The sequence below is a fragment of the Lepus europaeus genome, chromosome 4 (assembly GCF_033115175.1).
Source record: "Lepus europaeus isolate LE1 chromosome 4, mLepTim1.pri, whole genome shotgun sequence".
Lineage (NCBI taxonomy): Eukaryota > Metazoa > Chordata > Mammalia > Lagomorpha > Leporidae > Lepus > Lepus europaeus.
This window is the reverse complement of record NC_084830.1, coordinates 138395470-138412876: the sequence shown is the minus strand read 5'-3', so window position 1 is coordinate 138412876 and position 17407 is coordinate 138395470. Positions and strand designations below refer to the sequence as shown.

Genomic DNA, 17407 nt, shown 5'->3' with positions numbered 1-17407 from the left:
TCTACTTGAGGCTATCATATGTACAATCTTATGTCTCAGCCCAGTAACTTAGCATAAATTTAACAAGTTCAAAATGTTGTTTGAAATGGGAAAAGTGTGCAAGGGCAAAAAAATGCATTCCTTCTGCAAGTAGCAATATTAATTTGAAGTTTCTCTGACTTAATTCCTGTGTTTTTTTCTTTTTTCAAAAAAATGAGACATAGAAGTTGCAAAGTGGTGGCCATCAGGTTGAATCAGGCCCAAAGAAAAATACATTTTACAGGGCCAGAATTGTGGCATAGTGGATAAAGCTGCCACCTACAACGCCAGCATCCCATATGGGCAGCAGTTTGAGTCTAGGCCACACCACTTCCAACCCAATTCTCTGCTAATGTGCCTCAGAAAGCAGAAGATGGTCCAATTGCTTGGACCCCTGCACTCACCTTAGAGACTCAGAAGAAGCTCCTGGCTTCAGCTGTCCCAGTCCTGGTCATTACAGCCATTTAGGAGGTAAACCAGATCTTTCTTTCTTTCCCTCTCTCCCTGTAACTCTGCCTTTCAAATAAATAAATTTCCCTGGTTTCAGCGTGGTTATATGAGGTTATATGAGTGAACCAGCAGATGGAAGATCTTTCTCTCAATCTGTCTCCCACCACCCTATAACTCTGCCTTTCAAACAAATAAATAAATGATCTTTAATAAAAATTAAAAAAAAAAATACAGATCTCTGGTAAAACAGCACCAAAGGATAAAAGTATCAAATTTCAGATTGTGGGAAATCCAATGGGTCAAACAAATTTTCTACATCAATAGTAAGAATTAAAAAAGAGAAAAGGAAATCTATGGATTTAATGAAAATGAATAATGGCTAGCATTGTGGCACAGCAGGTTAAATGCCAATTTAAACTCCAGAGGTTTAATTTCTGATGCAGCTCCCTGCCAAGATACCTGAGAAAGCAGTAGATAATGGTCAAGTTCTTGGTCCCCTGCCACCCACATGGGAGACCAGGATAGAATTTCAGGTTCCTAGGTTTGGCTTGGCCCAGTCCTGGCCTTGGCAGCCTATTGAGGAGTGAACCAGTGGCTGGAGGATCTCCTGCTCTCTATAACTCTGCCTTTCAAATAATCTTTTTTTAAAAAAATGAAACTGAGGATGTCAGTATAATGGACCTAACTTAGAATTTTGATTTGAACAATTTTTTTTTTTTAAATGACCTAACTTGGGAAATACAAATCCTACGATATGTGATATTACTCAAGAATTATTTTCAAAAGTTAAATTATAGATTTCTGGCTTCTTTTGAAAAACAGAAAAATCTGTGGCTCTGTATTACTTCAGAATGGGCTAACATTCCCAGTAGAATACTATCACCTTCCAGAACTGAGCTGTGACCTATGTTATTAACAAAAAGTCCCTTTTCAATTTACCACTGTCTCTTTTCCTTTGTAGCATAGTCTGTCTACCCTGTTTAATTTATATATGTGACCTGAATGGCCCAAAAGCCATCTAAATTTGCAATCCAGTGCTAAGAGATTGTCTTGATAAACTATACCCTTAACACTCTTTGATTATTAAGAGACAGACCAAGGGGTAAGTGTTTGGCATAGCAGTTAAGTCGCAGTTTGGGACACCCACTTCCCATATAGATGGGCCTGATTCGAGTCCCGGTTCCTTCAATTCTGACCCAGCTTCCTGCTAATGCCTAGGAGGCCAATGATGGCTCAAGTAGTTGGATCCCTGCCACTGAAGTGGACAACCTGGATTGAGTTCCAGGCTCTTGGCTTCAGTACACCCAGCTCTGGCTATTGTGGCCATTTGGGGAGTAAACCAGCAGTTGGAAGGTCTTTCAGCCTTTCAAACAAAATGAAAATAAATAAATGTAAACAAATACATAGACTGAAAGAGCCAGTGAAAAATAATAGCAGTAGCATAGTTGGGTGATTACTATGTAACAGGCCCTGAGTTAAGGATTCTAAGCCTTTTAATTAAGTCAGGCCTGCTACAGTCTCTATTTGAGTCTGAGTCCCTGCAACACAAAGGTTTTATGAAACCTTATAAAGCAGATACTTAACTTTCTAAGACTTTCAACTAGCGGACACTGAGTGTGCCTCACAGAAGATAGTAACATTCACCCATACTTCAAACTCCACTTCAAAGGTCTTCTAGTGATTACAGTATCAGCACTCTCTTTCCAGATTCACCACTAATTGGGTACTGTGGGCAAACAATGCCTTACCGTCTCTAGTTTCTTCTTCGTGTGGAACTCATTGTGAATGCTACAATACTTCATCTACTCTGGCTTAACCAAAAGGTGGGGTCTATAGTACCACAAGTTGAATCACCTATGTCTTTGAGGCTAAGGCATTGCTGAGCAGAAGGACAATTAAAAGGTGGTAAGTGATCTGATATTTCCGAGTCTACTCACAGATTCCAACCTTACAGACTGGTTCTTGTACATTTAGTCCCTTGGGTAACAGGATTAATATTAAAAAGTTCTATATTAAGCTTGGAATTCTTTATAATAAAGGGCTACTGAAGAGGAAATGTGTATTAAGAAAGAGCCCACCATGCTCCTAAATGCATTTTTAAGAAAAAACAAAATTTGGAAGTGGGAAACTTACCAACATCTGTTCGAAGAGAGCTAAAATTTGCTCATCTGAATAATCGGGTAAGGGCTGTGCTGTAGGATCATCTCCATATGATGCAGAAGAATTTCTATGAGCAGAATTGGGCTTTTCCTTTTCTTTCTTTATTCTCATGCTAGTAAATCTCTCCAGCTGAGGAAAAAAAAAAAAAGTATTAGAGATCCATTTTCATTTACACAACAAACTACCCTTTAACTTCTTACATATGCATGGTTCCTCCGGTTTATGAGCTCAGGACTTTCCTGCCATGAAAAGAACAAATCAGCCTTCCTCATATCTAATGTACTATACTGAGTCTGTGTTCTCATCCACATTCAATGATAAATGGACTGAAGCACAAAGATTCCAAATCTCCCTAAAAGGAAAGAACTAGGTTTCTGACCTCCCCTGTCATTCCTTTCCCTTCTAGTAGCACAGAACTAAAATTGTGTCATGTTCAGAGCTATCAATAAAATGCCCTTTGTTTCCTCTATGCTATCCAAAAATAAATGTGCCCCGGCGCCCAGAGGATCCCTCTCTTCAAGAGGTAACTATGAGCACAGATTTTAATAGCTGTAAGTCAAACAGGATAAACTACATACCTAAAAACCAGGAACCATCCTCTTTCGTTCACTTCACAGCACTTATGTTATGCTCTTTGCATGACATCTAATCAGCAAAGAATATCAGGTACCTCAGAGATATATATGCCATCCCTCCACCAATGAACCACTGCCTCAGGTACAGATGCTCCCGCTTACTGGCTCAATCCATTTGAAAATCAGAGTAATACCTGCGAGCACTGTGAGCTTCCAGTGTCACAAGTGGCTTCCCAACTGCGAGTCTTCTTAGAGTTTAAAGAGCATGCCTAACTTTGGAAGCCAATGAACATGCCAAGGAAATGCATGCAGTCAGGCAAATGCAGAGCCAAGAGTTAGGAAAAAGCTTCGTATTCTTAGACCCCATTAACCATTATAATCACAGAGAGCCCAAGTTAGGAAATGAGACAGAACATGCACATGCCAAACAAAATTGCCTTACCTCATCTGCCATGAGCCGCTTCAGAGTCTAGGAAATAGAAAAAAGGAGTAAGAAAGAGAAAATAGATCAGTGAAATGCCAAGAAACCTTCCAAACACCAGATGGGTTGGTGAAAAAGGCAGAGAAAACAAACTGAAAGGATCTTTGCAACTTTTTGCACGCTGAATTTCTACCAAAGTATTCTTAGCACATTCTCTCAGGTAAGGGGCTGGAAGAGTCTTACGGACATTACCATGACTCTTCAAAGATTGAGAACTGAACTGACTATACAACTGATGACTGACAAACTCATGAATGTGAACTCCATAGCAAACAAACAAGGAGATGTAAATGCAAATCCACAATGAGACACCACTTCACACCTCAAATGGGCAAGAATCTGCAGGTCTGTCTACTTGTAAGGCAACAGGCACTCTCACCACAGCTGGTGGTGGTATAAACACAGCCACAGGCTCTCTGGAAACCAGGAAGGCACTATCTAGTATGCACACACATTGCAAGTCAACAAACCTACTGCTATGTTTCTATCCTGCTGATACTTGCACATATGTGGCAGCACCCATGTAACAAGAGTGTACAGAGTAACACTAGAATATCTAAACACAACAATCTGGACAACTATCAAGAGTAGAAGGTGCGGGCCTGCACTGTGGCACAGCAGTTGAAGTTGCCACCATCTGAAACACTGGCATCCCATATGGGTGCTGGCTCGAAGCCCAGCTGCTCTACTTCTGATTCAGCTCCCACAGTGTACCTGGGAAATCAGTAGAGGATGGCACAAGTGCTTGAGCCCCTGCCATCCACATGGGAGACCCAGACGGAGTTCCTGGCTGCTAGTTTTGGCCATACCCAGTCCAAAAATAGCCCTCACTCTTGGGCCATCTGGGGAGTGAACCAGTATATAGAAGATCTTCTTTTCTTTCTCTCCCTCTAACATTGCCTTTCAAATAAGAATGAATAAAATTTTTAAAAAGATTTATTTATTTATCTGAGACGCAGAGTTAGAGACAGAGAGAGGGAGAGACAGAAAGGTCTTTCATTCTCTGGTTCACTCCCCAGATGGCCATTAATGGCCAGCGGTGAGCCGATCCGAAGCCAGGAGCTTTTTCTGGGTCTCCCACGTGGGTGCAGGGCTCCAAGCACTTGGGGCATCTTCCATTGCTTTCCTAGGCCATTAGCAGAGAACTGGATGGGAAGAGGAGCAGCTGGGACATGAACCCGAACCCATATGGGATGTCAGCACCACAGGTGAAGGTTTAAGCCCACTAAGCCATGGTGTCAGTCCCAAAATAAAACTTTAAAAAAATTTGACATCACTAACAATGGGACAAACTGGCATTACCTTAAAAAAAAAAAGAAGTATGACTGGGAAAGAGACAAAGTGATTTGCGGGATACATTAATTAATGGATTTTGACTACATGAAGTTTATAATCATTCTATATGTTTCCTGTTCTCTTCTGTGTACATGTTCTATTTTAGGGTACAAATATCTGCAGATTTAAGAAAGCAGCAATCTTTCTTTGACCTAATTGTAAACCATATTTCTTTCATGTTAATGTCCTGGAAGAGTTCAATAAATGTCCCTTGGTGAATCTTCCTCAACTAATTAAAAAACTACTTCTGGCCCTGCCACAAAATTATTATTCTAATCTTTTTATGGATAGGAAAAATCCATATCATGACACCCATGTTCCCCACATCACAATACAGTTAAATTCAATGCACAGTGGGAATTAATATCACCCTCTATGGTCCAGAGGAGGTCAAGCTTCCACCAGCTGAGTGCTACTCACTCACCTGACACCCTAAGGACCCTGCCAGGCATCCATGAATTTATGGTTAGTCTGTATGTGCTGCTTACAGGGAGCAAAGGCAGAAGGATGAAGAGGCAGAGAAAGTACCACCAAGGAGACCAACAACACAGTTCCTTTTGTCACCACTCTCTCTAAGTCCCTTGGAAAACAGAAGTGGAACAAACCACAAACAAAATGAGCATATACAGTTTAGGTTGCCATATCCAAGAGAACTGCTTCCAAAACCTGTTCCCTAAGCTCAAAATGCTCACAAAGAACCAAACCAATGTTTGCAAACAACCCTGGTAATAATGTGAAGTAATACACACACACACACACACATTCACAGCTGCAGCTTAAGTTAAAGCAAACCAGCAACTCTTTCTTTCTGCTTATACACTTCTCTCCCATCCATTTCCAGTATCACTGCTCGAATTCATACCATCACCGTCTCCAGCTGGATTTTCTACAACAGACTCTGAACTGATTTCCCTGCCTTCAGTTCTGTCTGCCCCAAATCACATCCATTTTCCATACTACATCCAAGAGTAATCTCTAAAAAGCCAAGCAGTCCATGCTATTTCTCCATTTAAAACTCTTCAATAGCTCCCCACTGCCCTTAGGTTAGATCCAAATCTCCTGGCATATATGACCCCTCTGGGCTTTATTCCCTAGTCTCATGCATCACTCCACCTCAAACACTATCTTTTGATCATACTGAACTAGCTGCATACCCACAACCTAATGCCCTCACCACCCCACACCTCCCCAGGCTGTTGCCTCCTCAGTCTAGACAGTGCCTTCAAAGCTAACTCCAACAGGCCAAACAGCACCAAGTCTCCTCTAATTGCATGGGTACCTCTCTCGGTGTTTCCACAGTAACAAGCACTTGGTTGTCTCCCCGCACTAATAGTGGATTATTATTGTCTTTTGATTGTCTGATTCCTCCACCCTTTCCAGACTAAGTTCCTTGAGAGCAGAGCCTGGAATTTAGTCACTATATCTTCTATAAACAAATACGATAACCTGGGGCTGTTTCCCCAAAACAGCAGTCCCTGGAAAAGCCTTGAGTCTATTCCATCTCTTCATTGTCTCAGTGAAGAAACTGAAACCCAGACAGGAACATAAACCACGGAAGTCACATGATTAGGGCCTGAGTTGGAACTGGAACTCAGGTATCCAGATTCCAAAATCCCAAAATATTTGCAAACCCCCAGTTCTTCTGCCTTGTTCCTACTTTTTAATGCCTACTAACTCTTGACTTTAGAAAAGCAAATGCATCTGTTCTTAAAAAGGAATATAATATTCTCTTATGCTTTACAGAGGCATCTTCAGAGGCCCCTTTGATTCTTTAAAACACTTATCCAGGGGTGGGCAGGTGCCTGCTGGTAAAATGCTAGTTAAGACACCTGTGTCTCCTCTATTAGACCTGGCTCCATCTCTTCATTCCAGTTTGCTAACACAAACCGTTGGAGGCAGCGGTGATGACTCAAATAATCGGGTTCCTGCCACCCATGTGGGAAACGGGGATTGAGTTTCCAGTTCCAGGCCTCTGATCCGGGGCCTTGAGACGTTTGGGAAGTGAACCAGTGGATGGGAGATCTGTTTCTCAGGCTCTCAAATAACTAAATCAATTTTCAGAACTACCCGTGTTTTAGCACTCAGTTCGGTTTTATAAAGATAGTAAGAGATAGGTGCAGTACAAAAGCTGCATTTCTTCAGTAGTCCAACAGAGGGCAGCAACAACCAGCAAAGTGAATTACAGTAGAGACAATTCTGTTTCAGAGCCCAAGAGTATACTCAAGCTGTAAGCTTAATTATGGAAATGGAATCTATTGTTACAGTATACTGAGGGTATATTGCTTATTGACTTAATATTATGTGTATCCTTATTGTAGAGAAACAGCTTTGTTCGTTTTTTTTTTTTTAATTGTGGCATTTCTGGTTTCCCAGACTCTGAGAAGTTCCTAAATCGTTAAGTTTAAAAAAACAAACAAACCTAAAAATAGCAGAGTCCAAGAAGACAACTACCAGAGTAGCATTTTATGCCTTATGCCTCAAACATACAAACTTTTTAAAACAAAACCTCTTATCGTCCTACCTACCTCTAAACGCTTCACTCCCATCATTCTCTTTGCTGTTAGTTCTTTTCTGCCTCCAAACCAAACCCTTACTGTGCTAGCTAGGCTATTTGCTGTCCCTCCTACTGCATCCCTTACTAAACCCTTACAGAAACTAAAGGAAGAATAAAAAAAATTTTTTAAACATCAGCATCTGGCTCACAAATAGGAACTTCCAGGCAGAAAATGGCAGACTGAACCAAAGTGGTTTATCTTCTCCCTTATTAAAACCCCAATACATTTACAGAAAAGTGATTTTTAAGAAGAAAGCAATGATGGCAGGGAAGAGTTCACAGGACTAAAGAACATGGCCCCGCTATGCCACTGAGAAACTACCCTCTCTTTCTCTGCCAGAAGTCTAGAAGGCTCGTCTCACAAAATGGAAGAACACAGGGTCTCTAGATTGAGGAATGCCAGGCACCACTGTGAGCAGAGATCCTACATCAAAAAACAGGGTAAGTAAACCCATGTACCCTTTATATACACTGGGACACCCCGCACTGCCCCTCTACAACCCCACCCCAGTCTCTCAAGAGCCCCAGCAGCCTTAGAAGAATCTTCTCTGGACAATCAAAACACTACCCGGAACTACTGACACAGCACATCGCCTAGAGCTCTACTGTCCCATACAATGGTCACTAGACACAGGTTAACTGCTGTGGCCTTCTAACGTAGCTCATGTAATTTTAAATTTTACTTTTTGTTAAATTTAAATTAAAAAATGGTATTTTGTCATGGTTAAACTACGCATGTTTGAACAACTGAAGTTGTATGTGAATTTACTTTTTCTTAGGTAAATTTATGAAATCTAAACAAAGATAAAGTATTCCTTGTAAAAATTTAGCATCTGACCTGGGCACAGCTTCTTCAGTTTGACCAATTACCTATCTACAGGGGTGGGTGTTACGGCACAGTAAGTTAAGCTGTCATGTGGGACACCCACATCCCACGCTGAAATGCCTGCTCTCCAGTCCCACTTCTGCTTTGGATCCACCTTCCTGCTAATGTGCCTGGGGAGGCAGCAAAAGATGGCCCACGTATCTGAGTTCCTGCCATCCCTGTAGATAGGTAATATATCTAGGGAAACTAGACAGATAGGGAAACTGAGCCCCTGGCTACTGGGCTCAGTTTCCTAGTCCAAGCTGTTCTGAGTTTTTGGGGACTGAACCAACAGATGCAAGATCACTCCCTCCCTCCCTTTCTGCTATACAAATAAATAAATAAATAAATAATTAAACCGGGGCTAGCACCGTGGCATAATGGGTAACCTGCAGTACTGGCATCAAATCTGAGCATTAGTTTTGAGTCCCGGCTGTCCACTTCCGATCAAGCTCTCTGCTGTGGCCTGGGAAAGCAGAAGATGCCCCAAGTCCTTGGGCCCCTGTTCCTCGTGGGTACGAGGAACACCCAAAAGAAGTTCCAGGCTCCTGGCTTTGGATCAGCCCAGCTCTGCCCATTGTGGCAATTTGGGGAGTGAACCAGCAGGTGGAAGCCCTCTGTCTCTCTGCCTCTGCTTCTGTAACTCTGCCTTTCAAATAAATAAATAAATCTTTTTTTTTTTTTAAGTGTCTACCAAAAACTGTATCTAATTCAGAGCAAGGCACAAATGTCCCCTCACCACTCCTTTCAACTGTCCTAGCTTACTTAACGCATTAAGAAAATAAGAGGAGTGCTGGCCCTGAGGCACAGGTTAATCCCGCCTGTGGTGCCAGCATCCCATATGGGCGCCAGTTCTAGTCCCAGCTGCTCCTCTTCCAGTCCAGGTCTCTGCTATGGCCTGGGAAAGCAGTAAAAGATGGCCCAAGAGCTTGCGCCCCTGCATGCACAAGAGAGACCTGGAAGAAGCTCCTGGCTTCAGATCAGCACAGCTCCGGCTGTTGCCGCCATTTGGGGAGTGGTCCAGCGGAAAACAAGACCTTTCTCTCTGTCTCTCTGTCTACATATCAAATAAATAAATAAAATATTTAAAAATTTAAAAATTAAAAAAAGAAAAGGACAAAGGACAGGACAGTTGTTTGGCCTAGCTGGTTAAGACACTTGCATTCCATATCAAGACTGCCTAGGTTCAACACTACCTCCAGGTTCTGACTCCAGCTTCTTGTTAACATGAATGCCGAATGCCGGGAGGCAGTGGTGGCTCAAGTGATAAACTGGGCTCCTGCCACCCACATGGGAGACCTGGGTTAAATTCCTAGCTCCTGACTTCAGTCGGCCCCAGCCTTCAGGCATTTGGGGAATGAACTAGCAGATAGGAGCTCTCTCTGCTTAAAAAAAATACTTTTTTAAAGAAAAAGTATATAGCCTGGAACAAAATAAAATTGTTTTTAGATAACAGAATCGTCTATGTAAAAATCTGAAACAAGAAAAAAATTCTGCTTGAACTAATAAGCACTTACATTAAGGTTGCAGGAGACAAGGTTAATATAAAAAGTCGGTTGCTTTCCTCATACCAGCAATGAATGGATGAAATTTAAAATCAAAAGTATATCACTTATATTAGCATCCCTCAAAATGAAGTAGGTATACATCTAAAAAATAAATATCTCTATGAGGAAAACTGTAAAACTCTGAAGAACAAAATAAGATAAAGAGATACAGCAAAGGGAAGACTTAAAGCTAAGATGCTGGTTTTCTCGACTTGATTTATAAATTATTCCAAACCAAATCTCAGCTGAAGTTATTTAAAAAAAAAAAAAAGATTTATTTATTTGAAAGGCAGAATTACAGAGAAAGGAACAGAGACAGAGACAGAGATCTTCCATCCACTGGTTCACTCCCTAGATGGCCACAATGTTCAGGGCTGAACCAGGCCAAAGTGAGGAGGCAGGAAATTCTTCCAATGCCTTCCACATGGGTCCAGGGTCCCAAGCTCTTGGGCCATCTGCTGCTGCTTTTCCAGGCACATCGGCAGAAAGCTGGATTGGAAGTGGAGCAGCTGGGAATCAAACCAGCACCCACATGGGATGCTGGCCTTGCAGATAGCGGCTTAAACAACTATGCCGCAGCACCAAGCCCAGCTAAAGTTATCTCGTGGATATAATAAACTCATTTTAAAGTGAGTATCCCAGGGGCCGGCGCTGTGGAACAGTGGGTTAACGCCCTAGCCTGTAGAACCGGCATCCCATATGGGCGCTGGTTAGGGACCCAGCTGCTCCACTTCTGATCCAGCTCTCTGCTATGGCCTGTGAAAGCAGTAAAATGGCCCAAGTCCTTGGGCCCCTGCACCCATGTGGGAGACCTGGAAGAAGCTCCTGGCTTCGGATCAGCACAGCTCCGGCTGTTGCAGCCAACTGGGGAGTGAACCATTGGAAGAAGACCTCCCTCTTTCTCTCTCTCTCTCTCTCTGCGCCTCTCCTCTCTCTGTGTAACTCTGACTTTCAAATAAATAAATAAATCTGTAAAAAAAAAAAAATAAAGTGAGTATCCCACACAATATTAAAGGAGAAGAACAAAGTTAGAGGACTGCTATGGCTGGCATTTGAGGAGGGAAGAACAAAATGGGAGGACTGACACTTCAAGACTTGCTATAAAGCTACAGCCATCAAGACCATGTGGTACTAGCCAAAGAACAAATGTGTGAATGGAACAGAACAGAGTCCAGAAACAGATCCATAGAAGTACAGTTAATTGATTTTTTACAAAGAACAAAGGCAATATAATGGAGCACAGACAGTCCTTTCAAAAACTGGTGCTGCAACAAATGGACATTCACTTGCCAAAACAAACCAAAAAAGGAATCTAGGCAGACCTTATCTCCTATACAAATGTTAACTCAAGATGGATCATATACCTAAATGGACGATGAAAACCTATGAAACTCCCAAAGAACACATAGGTGAAAATCTAGATGACCCTGGGTTCAGGGACCACTTTCCCGATACAATATAAGACAATATAAGACAGGCTCCATGAACTAGTTAGTTCATAAGCTAGACTTCATTAAAATTTAAAACTGCTTTCTGAAAGTCACTGTTAAGAGAATGAGAAGACACAGACTAGAAGTAAATATTTGCAAAAGACACATCTGATAAAGGACTACTTTCTAAAATATATAAAGAAAACTTAAAACTCAACAACAAGAAAACAATTCTATTTTAAAAAGAAGGGGGTGGGCATTTGGTGCAGCAGTTAAGACACTGTTTGGAATGCCCATGCTCGTGTTGGACTCATGCCTCCACTTCCATCCAGCAGCCAGCTAATGCACACCTGGGAGGCAGCTCACGTACTTGGGTCTCTGCCATCCACGTGGGAGACCTGGACTATGCTGGTGACTCCTGGCTTCAGCCTGGCCCAGTCCCAGCTGTTGCTGAACTTTGGATAGTCAATCAGCAAATGCAAAATCTTTCTCTGTGCCTTTCAAATAAAATTAAAATTAATTTTATACTTTATTAATTTTTAAGATTTTATTTCTATCTATTTGAAAGGCACAGCTACAGAGAAAGAGAGGGAGAAACAGGAAGAGAGATCTTCCATCCGCTGATTTCATTCCCCAAATGGCTACAATGGTCAGAGCTGTGGTGATCCGAAGCCAGAAGCCAGGAGCTTCTTCCAGGTCTCCCACATGGTGCAGGGGCCCAAGCACTTGGGCCATCCTCAGCTGCTTTCCCAGGCACATTAAGAGGGAGGTGGATCAGCAGTGGAGTAGCTGGGACTTTAACCAGTGCCGCAGGTGGAGCCCAGTGAGCCACAGTGCTGCCCGTACAAAATTTTTAAAAGGGTCAGATCTTAATGAGTACCTCAAAAAGAAGATATGCAGATTACAAATCTGAAAAGATGTTCCACCCCAAATGTCATCAGAGAAACACAAATTTAAAAAACACCACAAAATACGTATTAGAATGGCTATAATTGGCCGGCGCCATGGCTTAACAGGCTAATCCTCCGCCTTGCGGCGCCAGCACACCGGGTTCTAGTCCCGGTTTGGGCGCCAGATTCTATCCCGGTTGCCCCCTTCCAGGCCAGCTCTCTGCTATGGCCCGGGAGGGCGGTGGAGGATGGCCCAAGTCCTTGGGCCCTGCACCTGCATGGGAGACCTGGAGAAGCACCTGGCTCCTGGCTTCGGATCAGCGAGATGCGCCGGCCGCAGCGGCCATTGGAGGGTGAACCAACGGCAAAAAGGAAGCCCTTTCTCTCTGTCTCTCTCTCTCTCACTATCCACTCTGCCTGTCAAAAAAAAAAAAAAAGAGAGAGAATGGCTATAATCCAGAACACTTCTGACACTACATTCTGAAGAGGACACAGAACAAAAACTTCATTCATTGCTGATGGGAATGCAAAAATGGTAAAGGCAATTTGAAAATGCAAATTACTAAGTGAAAGAAGTTAATCTGATTCCAACTACAAGACATTTTGGAAAAGCCAAAATTTATGCAGACAGTATAAAGACGAGTGATTGCAGTGGGGTAGGGGGGATGAACGGGTGGAGAACAGAGGGGTTTTCGGGCAGAAGATACCCTGTATGATACTATAATGCCAGACATACCCATTCAAACCCACAGAATGTACAATGCAAGAGTGAATCCTACTGAATACCGGACTTTGGATAATTAGGACACATCAGTTTAGTTTCATCAATTGAAGTAAATGTACCACTATGGTGTGGGGCATGTTGATAATGGGGGAGGCCAGGCATGGGTCAAGGTAGGGGGCATATGAGAAATCCCTGTGCGTCCTCTCAATTTTGCTGTGAACCAGAAACTGCTTTTTAAAAAAGTCTTTAAGGGGTTGGCACTGTGGTGTAATGGGTTAAGCTGCCACCTGCAGTACGGGCACCCCATATGGGTACCAGTTCCACACCCAGATGCTCCACTTCCAATCCAGCTCCCTGCTAATGTACCTAGGAAAGCAGTGGAAGATGGCCCAAATCTTTGGGCCCTGGCACTCATGTGAAAGACACGGAAGAAGCTCCTGGCTTCAGCCTGGCCAAGTCCTAGCCATTGCAGTCATTTGGGGAATGAACCAGCATATGGAATATCTCTTGCTACTTCTGTTTGTCCTCCTCCCTAACTATGCCTTTCAAATAAATAATAATAGTCTTTAAAATGCCTTTAACATTTGAATTGAAATGTGTACCATATTTCAGTAACTTAATGAGAAAGAACAATGTAAAATCTTACTAATTTATCAACTTCACGCTGAAATATTATTTTATAAATATTGGATTAAAACAATTATATCAAAATTAATTTCACATATTTACTTTTACTAGAAAATCTAAAATTACGTATGTGGTTTACTTTATAAAGTCTGTTGTATGGGGCTATCCTATAGCAAAGAATACAGCGCATAAACCCTACTCGAGCATCAGTTTCCAATCCACTTTTTTTAATAAAGATTTATTTATTTTGAAAGTCACAGTTATGAAGAGAGAGGGAGAGATATAGAGAGAGACAGACATCTTCCATCTGCTGGTTCATTCCCCAGATGGCCACAATGGGCCAGGGCCGGGCCAAGCATAAGCTAGGAGCTTAGAGCCCAATTACTTGGGCCATCTTCCACTGCTTTCCACAGGCACATTAGCAGGGAGCTGGATCAGAAGTGGAGCAGCCCAAACATTAACTGGCAGCAGCATTACCCGCTATGCCACAACGCCAGTCCCAGTCCCTCCTGAGCAGACAATCCGGAATTATCAGAAATCTGAGAAAGGCTCCTAACACAAGAAGAAAATCAACTTGTAGTATAGAGTCTATGAAAGAAAAGATTTTTTTTTAAACAACCATTAATATCCACAAGAGAGAAATATTCAGAGAAAAAAATTCTTAGAAGTTGAAAATATGAGAACAGAAATTAAAACCTGGGAAAAGAACTGGAAGATAAGAATTGAGGAAATCCCACACAAGTACAGCAAAATGACAGATGGGAAAGTAAAAGATAAGGAAACTAGACCAGTTTGGAAGAACAATATCCAAATATAGTTGCAGAAAACAGAGGAGCAAGTTAGCAACGAATTAAAGAAAATTTCTAAGTACTGCAGGACAAGTCTCTAGCACAAAGGACAAAAATGGATTACACAGGGGCCGGCCTGTGACATAGTGGGTAAAGTCACCGCCTGCAGTGCCAGCATCCCATATGGGCGCAGGTTCGAGCCCCAGCTGTTCCACTTCCGATCAAGCTCTCTGCTGTAGCCTGGGAAAGCAGCAGAAGATGGCCTAAGTTCTTGGGCCCCTGCACCTATGTGGGAGACTTAGAGGAAGCTCCTGGCTGGTGGCTTCAGATGGGTGCAGCTCCAACCGTTGCAGCCAATTGAGGAGTGAAACAGAGGATGGAAGCTCTCTCTCTCTCTGCCTCTCCTTCTCTCTCTCTCTGTAACTCTGACTTTCAAATAAATAAATATTTTTTTAAAAATGGATTATATAGGCCGGCGCCGTGGCTTAACAGGCTAATCCTCCACCTTGCGGCGCCGGCACACCGGGTTCTAATCCCGGTTGGGGCGCCGGATTCTATCCTGGTTGCCCCTCTTCCAGGCCAGCTCTCTGCTATGGCCCGGGAAGGCAGTGGAGGATGGCCCAAGTCCTTGGGCCCTGCACCCACATGGGAGACCAGGAGAAGCACCTGGCTCCTGGCTTCAGATCAGTGAGATGCACCGTCCGCAGCAGCCATTGGAGGGTGAACCAACGGCAAAAAGGAAGACCTTTCTCTCTCTTTCTCTCACTATCCACTCTGAAAAATAAATAAATAAATAAATAAATAAAGGATTATATAAAGGCATATCATGGTGAAACTTCAAAATTGCAGGACATAAATAAATCCCACAAAACTCCACAGAAGCAAACAGGTCACATACAAAGGAATCAGTAGCTCTGGATTTCTAATTAACAATAACAGCTCAATGACAATAAAATAAGGCTTTTACAATATTAAGAAAAAATACTCCTGGGGCCAGCGCCGTGGCTCACTTGGTTAATCCTCCACCTGCAGCGTCGGCATCCCATATGGGTGCCGGGTTCTAGTCCCGGTTGCTCCTCTTCCAGTCCAGCTCTCTGCTGTGGCCTGGGAAGGCAGTGGGGGATGTTCCAGGTGCTTGGGCCCCTGCACCTACATGAGAGACCAGGAGGAAGCTCCTGGCTTCGGATCGGCACAGTGTGGGTTGTAGCAGCCATTTGGGGGGTGAACCAATGGAAGGAAGACCTTTCTCTCTATCTCTCTCTCACTATCTACATCTCTACCTGTCAAATAAATTTAAAAAAAATTTTTTTAAAAAGAAAAAATACTCCCACCCTATATTTCTATACCCAATTGAGTATATCAATCAAATGTGACTTCAGAACATACAGTCCCAGGCATTCAGGCTTTGAACAAACTGATCTCCATGTACCACGAGAAGGATACGCTCCACTAAAATCAGTGATCACACCAAGAAAATGGAAGACCTGAAATACAGGAAACAGGAAACCTGACACATGAGAGAGGTGAAGGAAATCCCAGGCTGAAAACTTCAGGATGACTGCTCTGTGCCAGGCACAGAGAATCACCAATTAAAATGGACCAAAGAGACCAGAGCTGGACCCTCAGGACTGTCATCGTCATCATGTTTTTAAACTAACAACACCTGGGTGAGCCTGACCCAGATTCCAGTGACCATATGGTAACAATTTATTTCCTTCTCTCTCTTCTTTGCTCTACTAGCAGGACTGTCAAGAATACTCATTCCACCCTACAGCATTTTTCTGCTTTGACTTATTCAAGAGAGGTGGAGGTTGGCCTGGAGAGCTTAGGAGAAAATATGGTGTATTCTCCTCAGCCATATTCCTTTCGGCTGTTTAGCACCTGGCCCTCACTACAGCCGTGACAGATGCTTAACTGTGGTGAGTTCTGTTTCCCAGACCTCACTCATAGTTTTGCCCACTGATGTCCTCAGAAAGGGCTCCAGCCTTTAGATGCAGACTTACTCAGCCTACACCTCAGAGACAGTATTCAGTTTTCCTCACCATGGAGGCCTTACAGAGGCCATAATGTCTTTTTTTTTCTTTTTAAAGATTTTTATTTATTTATTTATTTGAGAGGTAGAGTTACAGACAGTGAGACGGAGAGCCAAAGAGAAAATTCTTCCTTCCATTGGTTCACTCCCCAAGTGGCCGGACCTGAGCTGATCGAAGCCAGGAGCCAGGGTCTCCCACATGGGCACAGGGGCCCAAGGACTTGGGCCATCCTCCACTGATTTCCTAGGCCACAGTAGAGAGCAGGATTGGAAGTGGAGCAGCCAAGACTCGAACCAGCACCTACCTATATGGGATTCTGGCACCGCAGGTGGAGGCTTAGCCCACTACGCCACAGCACCGGCCCTGCAATACTGTCTGTTTTTTTTTTTTTTTAAGATTTATTTATTTTACTTGAAAGAGTTATATATAGAGAGAAGGAGAGCCAGAGAAGAGAGGTCTTCCATCTGCTGGTTCACTCCCCAGATGGCCAAAACAGCCAGAGCTGTGCCAATCTGAAGCCAGCAGCCAGGAGGCTCCTCCAGGTCTCCCATGCAGGTGCAGGGGCCCAAGGACTTGGGCAATCTTCTACTGTTTTCCCAGGCCATAGAAGAGAGCTAGGTCGGAAGTGGGGAAGCCAGGACTTGAACTGGCACCATATGGGATGCTGGCTCCATAGGCGGTGGCTTTACCTGCTACACCACAGCGCCAGCCCCCGCAATACTGTCTTATTCACAGTCCAGAAAATCCCAGGCTGAAAACTTCAGGATGACTGCAGGTTAAAACACTGCTTTGGGACACCTGCACCCCATATCAGAGTTTGAGTCCTGACTCCAGGTCTGATTTCAGCTTCTGGATAATACACAGCCTGAGAGAGAGCAGCTGAAGCAGTTGGAACCCTAAAAACATGGGAGAGATCCAGCCTGAGCTCCT

General features: G+C 43.2%; 1 protein-coding gene across 1 annotated transcript in view; it reads right to left on the bottom strand.

Annotated features, from left to right (window-relative positions):
- The window catches only part of LOC133758785 (protein diaphanous homolog 1-like), a 72812-nt gene that overhangs the window by 29557 nt on the left and 25848 nt on the right, over window positions 1–17407 (bottom strand). The window contains exons 3-4 of the mRNA XM_062189929.1: window positions 3646–3672; window positions 2602–2757 (exon numbers count right to left, since the gene is read on the bottom strand). Coding sequence (XP_062045913.1) covers window positions 2602–2757; window positions 3646–3672 — 183 coding nt within the window. The remainder of the gene's footprint in view (window positions 1–2601; window positions 2758–3645; window positions 3673–17407) is intronic.